Genomic DNA, 12,961 nt, shown 5'->3' on the forward strand with positions numbered 1-12,961 from the left:
AAGTAGAAGGCACAACCACAGCTAAACCAAGACCAGGCAGACCTCACGTACTGACAGACTGGGACTGCCAAGCAATGGAAAGGGTGGTTGTAGTGAGTGAATAATTTGAAGTAGAGATGGGTCGTTCAAGAACTAACGGGTTCAAAGGAATGGTTCACCAAGTTGAACGGAATGAGCAAGGAACGAATTCTAAGGAATGGTCTTTCATAGTTCACTTCAGTCATGGATTTCTATCTATAGTTCCTGTAAACGGGAAACGGTTGGTCTCGTTCCCGCAACAGCACATCGGCCAGTCTCATTCCAGCCTCAGTCCCATTCCCGTCTGTCTTGGTCTTGGTCTTGGTCGGCCGAACTTTTCCTCCTTTGCGTGGCCAGTCATCGCAGTTCCACTGCCAGCTGCTCACAGTTAGTTCAGTATCAAGTTGTTGTTCATTTTGTTCGCTGCGCACGTCCATTCTAAATCTGTTTCAAACCTTTTTTCAACTCTGAACTTGTGGTTCTTTTCGTATTCCACTCAGCGTCCACAACCGGTTATTAAAATGTATTTTATAATTACATAAATTACATAAAAATTATGTGGCATGTAATACATACATTTTTCCAGGTAACAAAACGCTATATCAGCTTAGTTCCCTATTTCGATGAACAGCAGAAGAAATACTTGTAAAAAGGCAAGCATTTTTTGTTATTACATATGCAAAGGAAGTCGGCACGGCACACACGAGTGGCAATTTTCTGTTTTTTTTTTTTTTGGTTGATCCAACATAAAACGGCATGTTCAGTGTTATGGAAGGCAGACTGACTTACAACCGAATGAAGCCCATGCTCCATAATCGAGTGCCTGGTGCCACATTTTGTAAAGAGAGTATGATAACTTCTACAATATTATTTCAGTGGTATAGGGTGGCGCACAAAAATTTGGCCCCGAGTACTAGACTGCTCATCTACATCTACATCTACATCTACATCTACATCCATACTCTGCAAGCCACCTGACGGTGTGTGGCGGAGGGTACCTTGAGTACCGCTATCGGGTCTCCCTTCTATTCCAGTGTCGTATTGTTCATGGAAAGAAGGATTGTCGGTATGCCTCTGTGTGGGCTCTAGTCTCTCTGATTTTATCCTCATGGTCTCTTTGCGAGATATACGTAGGAGGGAGTAATATACTGCTTGACTCCGAGGGAGCAATATACTGCTTGACTCCTCGATGAAGGTATGTTCTCGAAACTTCAACAAAAGCTCGTACCAAGCTACTGAGCATCTCTCCTGCAGAGTCTTCTACTGGAGTTTATCTATCATCTCCGTAACACTTTCGCGATTACTAAATGATCCTGTAACAAAGCGCACTGCTCTCCGTTGGATCTTCTCTATCTCTTCTATCAACCCTATCTGGTACGGATCTCACACGGCTGAGCAGTATTCAAGCAGTGGGCGAACAAGCATACTGTAACCTACTTCCTTTGTTTTTGGATTGCATTTCCTTAGGATTCTTCCAATGAATCTCAGTCTGGCATCTGCTTTACCGACGATCAACTTTATATGATCATTCCATTTTAAATCATTCCTAATGCATACTCCCAGATAATTTATGGAATTAACTACTTCCAGTTGCTGACCTGCTATATTGTAGCTAAATGATAAGGGATCTTTCTTTCTATGTTTTCGCAGCACATTACACTTGTTTACATTGAGATTCAATACATTGTCTCCCACCAATCGTCATCTATTGTTTCAAAGTAGTTTTTGTTTGCATTAGCTTATTTGTTATTTCTTCACTGCCTAATTGTTACATGTTTATCTATTCTGCTCTTAGCGGTCAACAAATCGTGCATAATAGCCGAGCAGTCTGTACTCGGGGCCGGTTTTTCGTGCACCACCTAATATTATTCCACAGCGATCAGCCACATAACACCGCAGTTGGCTAAATGAGAGGTTTCGCAGAATCACGAAAATTACAGGTGTGTGAGAATTCTGTTCTGAATAAAAACTCTGTACTCCAGGGGGGAGCCATACACCAAGCACAAATCAACGGCGAACAAGTAAAAATGAATGGTTCCCAAAAACGAGCACTCACCAGTGAATTAGTTCCCAAGGATGAATGAGTTTGCCCATCTCCAATTTGGAGTGAAGAATCATGTTATACCTTGTGCCAATCCAATGGAAGTGTTTGGCTTTGGCAAATGCCCGGAGAACGCTACCTGCCATTACTTGTAGGACACCACTGAAGTACAGAGTATGTGGTATTGGGTGTTTTTGGGGATTGGTGTGTGGTCCCCTTATCGGACTTTAGAAAATGTCAAATGCAGAAGGATATGAAAACATTTCACAGCACTGAATACTGCATACAGCAGAGGAACAATTCAGAGACAATGACTGATTGCATTAGTTTGACAACACACCCTGTCATAAAGCAGCATCTCTCAGGCAATGGTTTGTGGACAATAACATTCCTGAAATGAACGGGCATGCCCAGAGACCCAATTTTAACACAATGGTACACATCTGGAATGAATTATATTGTCAACTCTGCTTCAGACTCAAAGACCCAAGAAACAACTTCCTCTGGTTTCGGCTCCTGGGGAAGAAGGGGCTGCCATTCCTCCAGATGCATTCAGAGACCTCATTGAAAATGTTGCCAGCAGAATTTGTGCCATCATAGAAATGTAGGGTGGACACCCCCATGTTGATTTTCACTAACACCTGTCCACATACTTTTGATCAGATAGTTTATATTAACTAACATAAATGCTATTGAATAGTTACTGAGCTGTGTGGACACTGCAGTCAAAGTAGTTTCAAAAGTGTCTGTATTGAAAGCAAATGTGTCTATAGAGTCAAAATTCGTCTCACTGCAAGATCTTTGGCAGTGCATGGTGACTGTTTCAGATCTTTGTCCAAAGATCACAGCACCACCCTCTGTTACTCTGAATGCATTAGCTGAAGCAGGACTTGCAACTGCAAAAATGCCAAATGAATGCAATTACTGCCAATTACAAAGCACTTGAATTTGAAGCTGATGGTCTGTAGGCTCCCGATAAATCTACAGTATTCTTTAAATACTACAACAGTAGGGCATCATGAGACAGAAAATATACTGTTTTCAAACATGTGCAGAGTGAAAAGCACAAGAAAAATAGATCTAAGAACATTAGTGTGTGGCAGCTTTGAAGTGGGCAAGAAAAACAAATACGACTGTGAATATCTGACTCAAAGTACTATGGAAATGTTCTTAAAAGCAAATTTCCACAACTAACAAGAAAACAAATATTTCCCACTAGGGAAAGAGAAAATCATTAAATGTGTGCTGTGGTAACTAATAGTAAACAGCATGATAAATTACAGTTTCCAGTTTGTCACAATACTTTTAATAACGTAGTAAATTATGTTAGTACAGATTCAAATTAAGTCCTCAGTTTGTCACAGTACTTTTAATAAAGTAATAAATTATGTTAGTACAGGTTCAAATTAAGTTCTTTTTAAATCAAATGCTAACAATGGAATTAATTTATTTAATGTGTATGAAGACAATTTGGACAACAGTTGTCACTTCAGTACAAAAACAACAAAAGAATGAAGTGATGCAGCAACTAGCTAGATGATAAGATCAGTGACAATGTTACTGAAGACAGTTGAGGCATGGAATGAACAAAAATTTTTTGTTGCATTGTTGCATGTATACAGGTACTTGACACAGGAAACTCAATACAGTGTGCTCATGGAACACTGAGTGCTTTAGAAGACTATAATAATCAATATTACACTGTAAATGAAGGGAATATTATACAATGGGAAGAGGAAGTAGATGAAGATGGGATGGGTGATATGAGACTGTGAGAAAACTTTAGTAGCCTACTTAAAGCAAGGCACCTGGAGATTCTGTCAGAACTACTGGTATCCTTGGGATATCTAAACTACTCTGCCTGGTCTGCAAGATATATGAGACAGGAGAAATACCCTCAGACTTCAAGAAGAGTGTAATCATTCGCAATTCCAAAGAAAACAGGTGCTGACAGGTTTGAACATTACCAAACTATCAGTAATGATTGCAAAATAATAACATGAATTATTTACAGAAGAATGGAAAAACTGTTAGAAGCCAACCTCGGGGAAGATTAATAGGGATTCCAGAGAAAAGTATGAATACACAAGCAAGCAGTATAAGCCTTATGACATATAAGATACAATACGCAAAGGCATACCTACATTTATAGCTTTGGTAGATTTAGAGAAAGCTTTTGACAGTGTCAACTGGAATACACTATTTGAAACTACGACAATCTGTACACTGGGCAAGCAGTAAAGGATACAAAAGAAAAATTTGGAGAATGAATTAAGTTCAGAGAGAAATAATAAAAACTTTGGGGTTTTATGATGCCATCGTAATTCTGTCAGAGGCAATAAAGGACCTGGAAGAAAAGCTGAACAGAACTGCCTATGTCTTGAAAAAAGGATATAAGAAGAATATCAACATAAGCAAAACAAGGGTAATTGATGTAGTCAAATTAAATCTGGTGATGCTGAGCAAATCTGATTAGGAAATGAGACACTAAAAGTAGCAGATGAGTTTTGCTATTTGCACAGCAAAATAACTGATGATGGCCGAAGCAGAGAGGATATAAAATGTAGACTAGTAATGGGAAGAAAAAATTTATGGAGGAGACAAGTTTGTTAACATCAAATGTAGTTTAAGTGTTAGAAAGCCTTTTCTAAAGATATTTGCTTGCAGTGTAGCCTTGTATGGAAGTGAAATGGGGATGATGAACAGTTCAGACAAGAAGAGAATAGAAGCTTTCAAAATATGGTACATACAAGCTAAATACGGTTGCAAATGATTTTTCAAAGGAACTTCCCAAATGGAACTCTGCACTACCAAACTAAAAGAATACTTTGGAGAATATTACTAAGAGAAACCATTTAGAAGAAGAGGGAGCCAAAGACATTTCCTCTTGAAGTGTTAACATGTTGTAACTCTTAGCTTTCTGCAGCCTCTTATATGGCAGAATATTTTGAAGACATATTACAAGTCTTCCACAGTGATGATATGCAGCAGCTATCTATGACAGAAACTTGATATGTTAATTCACTTTCTAGTGAAGACATAAATTCAATTCTTGCGGACACCTTGTTCATTAAGAAACATACAAATGGTTTAATGAATGTGAGTGTGTACTTACAGTCTTCAAAGTAGTCTATACCCCATTAACTACATTCAAAATAAGACCAGATGGAAAATAGCTTTTTTTTTTTTTTTTTTACTGTGGCATGTGAAATGTTTGGTGAAGAAACTAGCAAGATTATGAATAATGTTAAGAAACTGGATGAAAGATACAGTTAAATGCACTCGATTGCACCTTCAGGCTCATTACTCTCATTGGTACAGACCCATGCAAGCCTGTGTTCTCAGTCCTTGGGTAGCATTTCAACACTAGGATGGTAGTCAGAAATGCTATAAATGCTGTCATGGGTAAGAGTCTGTCAGGTATACCTGACATGACAGGCCTCAGCTATATAAGTATTCTGAAGTGATAAAAATCCCTTCAGAATTTAGTGGAACAGCAATTTTTAGCAGGATAAGTGAACATTGTCAAATTTCTATACACAACAAAACTCGCCAACCAACAAAATGCGCCAGCTGTGCTTTTTCTTAATTCAGCAAATTAATAAGTATATAAATTCGATATTTAATGCCCAATAAACATAATTTAATGGAAGGGCATTTTTCATTTTTAACACAGTACTGAAAAACAATGAAATAATAAAAAAAAAAAACCTTGAAAAATACACTTTGAGAAAAGAACACAAAATTAGCCATAAAATAAAATTATTTTTTCCTGTCAATACTCATATGTCCTCAAATCAAACACATCACAACTTTTTAAGTTCAAGAATTCTGTGAAGGACACAAAACACTTAACATTTCTCTTGTAAGAAATATTTTTAATGTAATTTTCTTTTTAAGCTGCCACTGAGTTGGAGAATGGATTTTGCTCCTACACAATATTTCTATGGAACATGTGCTGCTCCTCATTTACTCATGACATATGCTTAACACCACGAGTCACTGACAAACCCACTACCCTCAATATGAATGACACAGTCCAGGTGGTCCCCCAAAGTGGTGTGAGAATCACACTGGCTAATAAGCGTATCACAAGTTAAAGATTGTGGGCAGCAATCTAATGAGATCAAAAGAATATGTAATATAGAAAGGGTGCATTAAAGTCATCAACAAATTGTGTCATTCTTAATTTCTTATGAATTTCATAAGTTTGATATCCATCAAAATGCAATCCACCATATAATCCTCCTTCCTTTGACCAGGTATTGAACAGCATCACCATCCAAAGTGAGTCCATGTTTCTGACTTTTGGTTATATGGTTCCTAGTCAGAATAGCGAACAGGTCACACAAATTAGCCTCCAATTACTTCTCATCTTCTTCACTGAAGCTCCAGGAAGCAAAGCTTAACTTTCAATATGTCAAACTTAAAGCTTTTAAGATTAAGATCATCATCATCATCATCATCATCATCATCATCATCATCATCACACACAGTTGGGTCTGTTTGGAACACAGGCCACTCCATTGTCTTCTGCCTTCCCACCAACTCCCCTCCCTTTTGCATGCAGTGCTTCAGTTCTTCTAGCCACCTGTGTCTTGGCCTTCCTCTTGGTCTTTTTCCTTTCATTTCATTTTGTGTTTCTTTATGGATATCCTCTTCTCTTCCATCTGCTTAACATGTCCGCACCATGTAAGCTTTCATTCCTCTATTCCATTTTGTAATGTTTCCTCCACCTTCATTAATTCCCTGATCCTCTCATTCCTTAACCTGTCCATCTTCATCATTCGAATACCACAGGATGATTCCGTGATGATGTTAAAAACTTTCAGGGATGATGGAGAAGAGGTAAACGTATCAATGTGGGGTAAGGGACCCTTGTCTGGAAACGACCAAGTTGACAGTAGTAAGTGAAAATCGTTCTGATACCTCTTACAGAGGACCTCTTCTACTGCAAGCTATTTCTTTTGCATCTTTTGGGAGGTGGTAATATGGACCACAACAAGAAAAAAAATTGTCTTATAAACATGGACTCTAAAATATATACCTTAAGAGCTATGAACACTTGTTCATCTTCGCTACTGTGAAACACATCTCCTCTACTGAAGAAGTGCTCATAGTTCCTAAGGCAAGCACTTTATTGCCCATGTTTACTTGACATTTCCCCTTGGTTTAGTCCATATTACCTCCTACCAAAATATGAAAAGCAAAGAGTCTGCAGTAGAAGCAGTTCACTGTCAGAGATATCAGAACAATTTTTGCTTACAGCTTTTGACTCTGGTGTTTCTGGACCAGGGTATCTTACGTCAAATTTACAAATTTACCCTTCTCCATCATACCTGAATGTTTGTATCATCATCATGGAAACACCCTCTACTTCTCAAAAGTTTCCATCTCACTAGCTTTTATTTTGCTTCTTCTCATCCTTTCATTGCCCACTTTTAAGATACACATTTAAAATTGTGTAAGACGTTGACATTTGAATACGTAGTGAAAATACAACAAAATTTAAGCAGCCATTTGGAATATAGTATCTACTGCACTCCTGTGAGTTAACAGAGCTGCAGATTTGCTTAAAACTGTATTAAAATATTTGTGTGTAACAATCAAATCCTATAATGTGGAGACCACAAATAATTATATGCAATTATTATGTGGCAGTGGGTGATGTTTAGTCTCAGCACCCACTATGTGCATGTCAAGAGAAGTCACAGACCAATGTTAGCACAGACTGAAGTCCACCATTGCGCCACTTACTACAGTAACAATGAGATGAGTGACATTTGCTTTTAGGACCTGGCTACTTCTGCTGTGCATACACACAGGGCACTTTCCTTTCACTGTGCCCCTTGCCCCTCTGTCAATAGCTCCACCATGCAACCACAGTGTTTTGCACCAAAAGATTAGTCACTGATCGGCCTCAGGTGGTATCTTCACAGATCTATAGTACAGTTATTTTATGAAGTTCTGATCAATATAAGAATAATTTAGAAAGATACTTTTAAGAAAGCCTAGAGTATCATTTTTTTTTTTCCCAATAAAATAGTGTAGCACAGAAACATCCATACGTGATAAATACCATGGCTCTGAAGAAATGCACTGTTAGTCACTGTTGTATACAAAAACGCAAAGCACCCCAGCAGAGATAGTTTTCTTAATACCAGAAGAGGGTGAGGAGAGAGAGGGGGGGGGGGGGGGCACAGAGGGGTGGAGGGAGTGAGGAAACAGTGTACAATGTTTCAATTACAGAAACTTCACAAACTGATATACTCAAAGTGTTTACTAAACTAAAACTGACCACGTTCCTACAGAGACAGACAGAGTTTATAGTCTGAGAACTCATTAGAGTGAAAAATAAAGTGGAAGTAAGTGAAAAGCTAAAATTGTCTCTATCATGAAAACATACGTGAGAAACAAGCAATTTTGTTCTACCAGTCAAATGCGACATTACTACTACTTTCCTTCATGGAAGCATGTACAATTCATAGGCTAAAATTATGAAATCTAAGTGACCGTGCACGCTATGTCAAAAATTGTGCCATTTCATTTACTGGCTATAATACTTCACTGGCATTTTTAATTATTAGATCAATGCTGTTAAAACGTAACAAGATATGCCTACATTCAGGACTACAGAGCTCCACGCTATACTGTACAAATATAACAAATAATTATTACAATACTGCTAAGCAATCCATTGTAGCTCATACTTTTTCCTAGATTCATACGCAAAATAGATAACTGCCACTGCTCACAAATCTACATATGTAGGCATTACTATAGGCCATGTATATTCTTACACTGGGATAAAAATTTCTTGAACTGGCAATTCGCAGAGATCCACAAAATAATCAAAAAACTGCAACATTAGTTGTGATAACTTGTGATATTTGTAGAATGTATTCCACAATTTACATGAAATAATTCAAAAACACTCTTCTGTATGATACTGATTGCGAGGTTTTAAAAAAATAATACAGAAATGTCAATATGAAGAACACTAAACTGCAAATGGCCAAAGGCATAAAAAAAATGACATACAAGGCACAGTGGATGAAAACTTGAAGATCTTCCTTACAAAATACTTTCTTACGAAGTAAATATTTCCCCATAATTTATTTCCAACACCTTAGATTTCAGTTCAGTTATTACTTCACACACAGGAAAATGGGATTTTGTCTTGCAAAACATAATTAATTTCTGACAGTTCTCCAAAATATGTTTCTTCTGTGCTATTATCAATGAATCTTGACTTAATGTCTAAGCTGACTGAGAACAAGTAACCTCTTTGGGTTTAATACTGCAACCTTCATGTGCACTTTCATCTAATGTAAATGTAATAACAAAAGCACTGCACAAACTGTTTCACCTATAGCCCTCTAATACATCAGCTCTGCAAAAAAAAAAAAAAAAAAAATCTGCAGAAAGAGATGCACAGTGCTTTATTTCCATATTCTCAAGTGAGAAACATGTACATTAAGACAACAGTGTGAACAAAAGGAACCTTGATAAATATTGTGTCACGAGAATCAAACATAAACTGGGACACTAAATAGAGTCAAGTCTCACTGAAAACAGCACAAAGTGAAAAAGCTAATAAGAAATACATTTTGCAAAAACCTGTGGATCCCATTATCATCATTACTTCTCCAAACCAAGTTACGAGAGAGTATCACAAACTGAAGTAAAATCATAGCCAAAATATGTGAATATGAAAATTTACCTTGGTGTAGCTGGTTGGGAACGAGGAGTAATACTTCGTTGTTCAATTAAGCTCGAAGTGCTACCTCTGCTTTGCATACTACTTCTTTTACTGCTGCCCGATAGTTTACCTCCATCTAAAAATGACAAACTGCTTTCATTTTTTTGATTCACTTGTTTGAGCCAAAAATTTACACAAAATTAAATCCAAGACCACCACATAAAAAAAGGAATTCACTGACTTATTTATTTGAAATTAAATATTTTACTTTCAGTAACATGACTATTTACATGTTATTTACAGAGGTACTCACCTTACAAACTGCAAACAAATGTCACTAAACCTACATTTATTTCACAAGCCACCTTATAGCGTATAGCAGAGGGTGCTTCAAGCAGCACTATTATTTGCTCCTTTTTCATTCTATTCACAAATAGAGCATGAAAAGAAATGACTATCAGTATGTTTCTGTAAGAATTTGATTTTGTCCAACTATCCTCCCACAGTCATTCCACAACATGTGTGCAGGAGAAAGTGTTATGTTGTTTGTCCCTTCTTGGGACATATGCCCTCAAATTTTTAACACTAAATTTCAACATATACCCACAATACATCCCTTCTACCATCTGCCACTGGAGTTTGACAAGCATCTTTGTGACATTCTTGTGCTTACTAAATAGACCTATACTCTCATAATGTTCTGTTTTGAATCTTCTGTATCTTTCAATTTATCTCCCTTAATAAGGGTCCCAGACTGACGAAACAAGAAACACTATAAAATCAACTGAACAAGAATTTTGTACGCTACCCCATTTTTGGGTGAATCTGAATTCCTTGACAAGACGAATTCTACAACTTGACTTAGGAAACTCAAAATGGAATAGCAGCAACCAAAATTTAGAAGTGTTTTAAGAATTAAAAATTACAAAAGTCTGCCACTGTTCAAGTAGGAAAATAACATATTACCAGATTTGGGAACAACTGTCACAGGCATCACACAGCTCTTCCACTTAATGGTTTGCCAGTGAGTCCCTGTTCATATAACATGGCACCCTGTATTTTTTATTCAGCAATTAATTTCCTCTCCTAAAGATCTATTCAAAAATGCATCACAGTGTACCATTCACTGAAAAACAATGTTATTAACTACATAACACAACACTGACTCTGAGCCCGAGATCACAAACTTGTCCTCTTGCTGGAGTTGTCAGAAAACATATATAAAAAACTGAATTCAGTTAGTCCTCAGTACATGCCCACTGCCTTAATTAACAATCTGTCTTAGTAACACACTATCCTTTCACATTAGTCCACTCACTCAGACTTTCTAAAGAAATGTGGTGTTAAGACCTGAATATAAAAGGCTGTGCAGAAGTTATGGCAGAGCTTGTATATGATATGACTGCTTTCACAGGTGGTACTGCCTCTGATAAGATTGGAGTAGGATGTGCTGAGTGCTTGCACCAGCTCTGAAGGATCCATCCAAAAGCTCGGCAACATTCTCTATGCATAGTGACAACTAAACGCTTTGGATACACTCCTTCCATTGCCAACATTAACCTAGTAACTTTAATAATTGTACAGCCATATCATATTTTCCACCCGTCTTCAACACCCTCGAGGATATATGAAACTATAACTAATGCCTTAAATCTCTTTTCCTAACATTCCAGTTTAAATATCTTTGTTCTTACACAATAGGATAACAGCTTCAATTTTTCACATCTCTGTCAAATTCAGACTGATGCAGCAATTCATGTATATCTAACTTTATTAGGCACTTTTAGAAAACACTGTAATGGTGTGGGGCATGTGCAGTTGGAGTGATAGGGACACCTGATACATCTAGATACAACTCTGAGAGGTGAAATGTAAGTAAACATCCTGTCTGATCACCTGCTTCCATTCATGTTCATTATGCATTCCAAAGGACTTGAGCAATTCCAGCAGGACAATGCAACATCCCACAGGTCCAGAATTGCTACAGAGTGGCTCCAGGAACCCTCAGAATAGACAGTCCATAAAATACTATGCAATGAAACCCACTTCTGTTTTACATAAAACAACAAATATGGAATCATTTACCCTCACCCGATAATGTACTATGGTTGTGAGCAAATATTATGTAGAATACGAGCAACATACTTACAATGCTATTCAAAGAGTTCAATACATACAAGATGATCTAAACAGGAATAGAATAAGATGAAACCAGCTTGTGTCTTGTTAGATAATTTTTAGGTTTTGCCAAGTGCTAAAGCGCCATTATTTCCAACTGATAATGGTCACATGGTCGAAATTACAATTTTGGATTGTACAAATAAATAATGTCAGACAGGCAAAATGCGACCACGATTTAATTTACAAAGTTTTACATGAGTGTGAACACTAGCTACAAGAAGTTTTTAGTTGAGTTTTCTTGAATATGTTACCTTGTAAGATCACAAAAATGTTTCCAAGAACACACTTTACCACCAGAACACGAGACCCTCCCATAAAATGTAAATGAAAAATATCATTTGACACACATATTTAGCAAAGCAAGAATACAGATTTCCGTGCCATATTTTACCCTATTCGAAGGAGTGGGGGGAGGAGGAGCAGCAATATTTGCAAATCAATGTTGTAGGCCAATTACTCAATCTTGAAAGAGGGGAAAAATTGCAACACCAAACTGGAGTTGTATGAGAAACGAAAGCTGGTAGGTGTGTTTCTACATCTGAAAGTTGATGTCTATTCAAATTTGGCACCAGTCGCATAAGTGTGATGCTAGTAGCGCTTCTATGAGAATGCAAATCAGGTTTGCTTTAAATACACACCATAATGGTGATGAGCATTAGTTACGTTTGAGATTGAATGTGGTGAGTTGGTGTTAATCAAGGATAACTTTAAGGTGACAAAGATGCCATCATCTACAGTTTGAATGAGGTCAAATAATAGGGCTACAAAAAGCTGGATGTACCTACTGCGATACTGCACATTTGGTAGGAAAGTAAACAAGCGATTGCTGACAGCAGTGGGTCACGAAAATGTACAGTCGCAAGAACACTGGGCTCCAGAGGGAATACCATCATGTTTGGTGTATGGCTCTGGCACATTGTACTGCATCTGCAGCAAAAATCTGACCAGCTCACCCACATACCACCGTGTATGCCAACAAACTCTATGGAGTATTGACATGTTGCCTTGGCCTGCTTGAT

General features: G+C 37.5%; 1 protein-coding gene across 1 annotated transcript in view; it reads right to left on the reverse strand.

Annotated features, from left to right (window-relative positions):
* LOC124556642 (putative transcription factor capicua) overlaps window positions 1-12,961 on the reverse strand; it is a 347,411-nt gene that overhangs the window by 272,326 nt on the left and 62,124 nt on the right. Inside the window, exon 4 of the mRNA XM_047130607.1 lies at window positions 9,783-9,897. Within this exon, the coding sequence (XP_046986563.1) occupies window positions 9,783-9,897 (115 nt within the window). The remainder of the gene's footprint in view (window positions 1-9,782; window positions 9,898-12,961) is intronic.

Source organism: Schistocerca americana, chromosome X, assembly GCF_021461395.2.
Source record: "Schistocerca americana isolate TAMUIC-IGC-003095 chromosome X, iqSchAmer2.1, whole genome shotgun sequence".
NCBI lineage: Eukaryota > Metazoa > Arthropoda > Insecta > Orthoptera > Acrididae > Schistocerca > Schistocerca americana.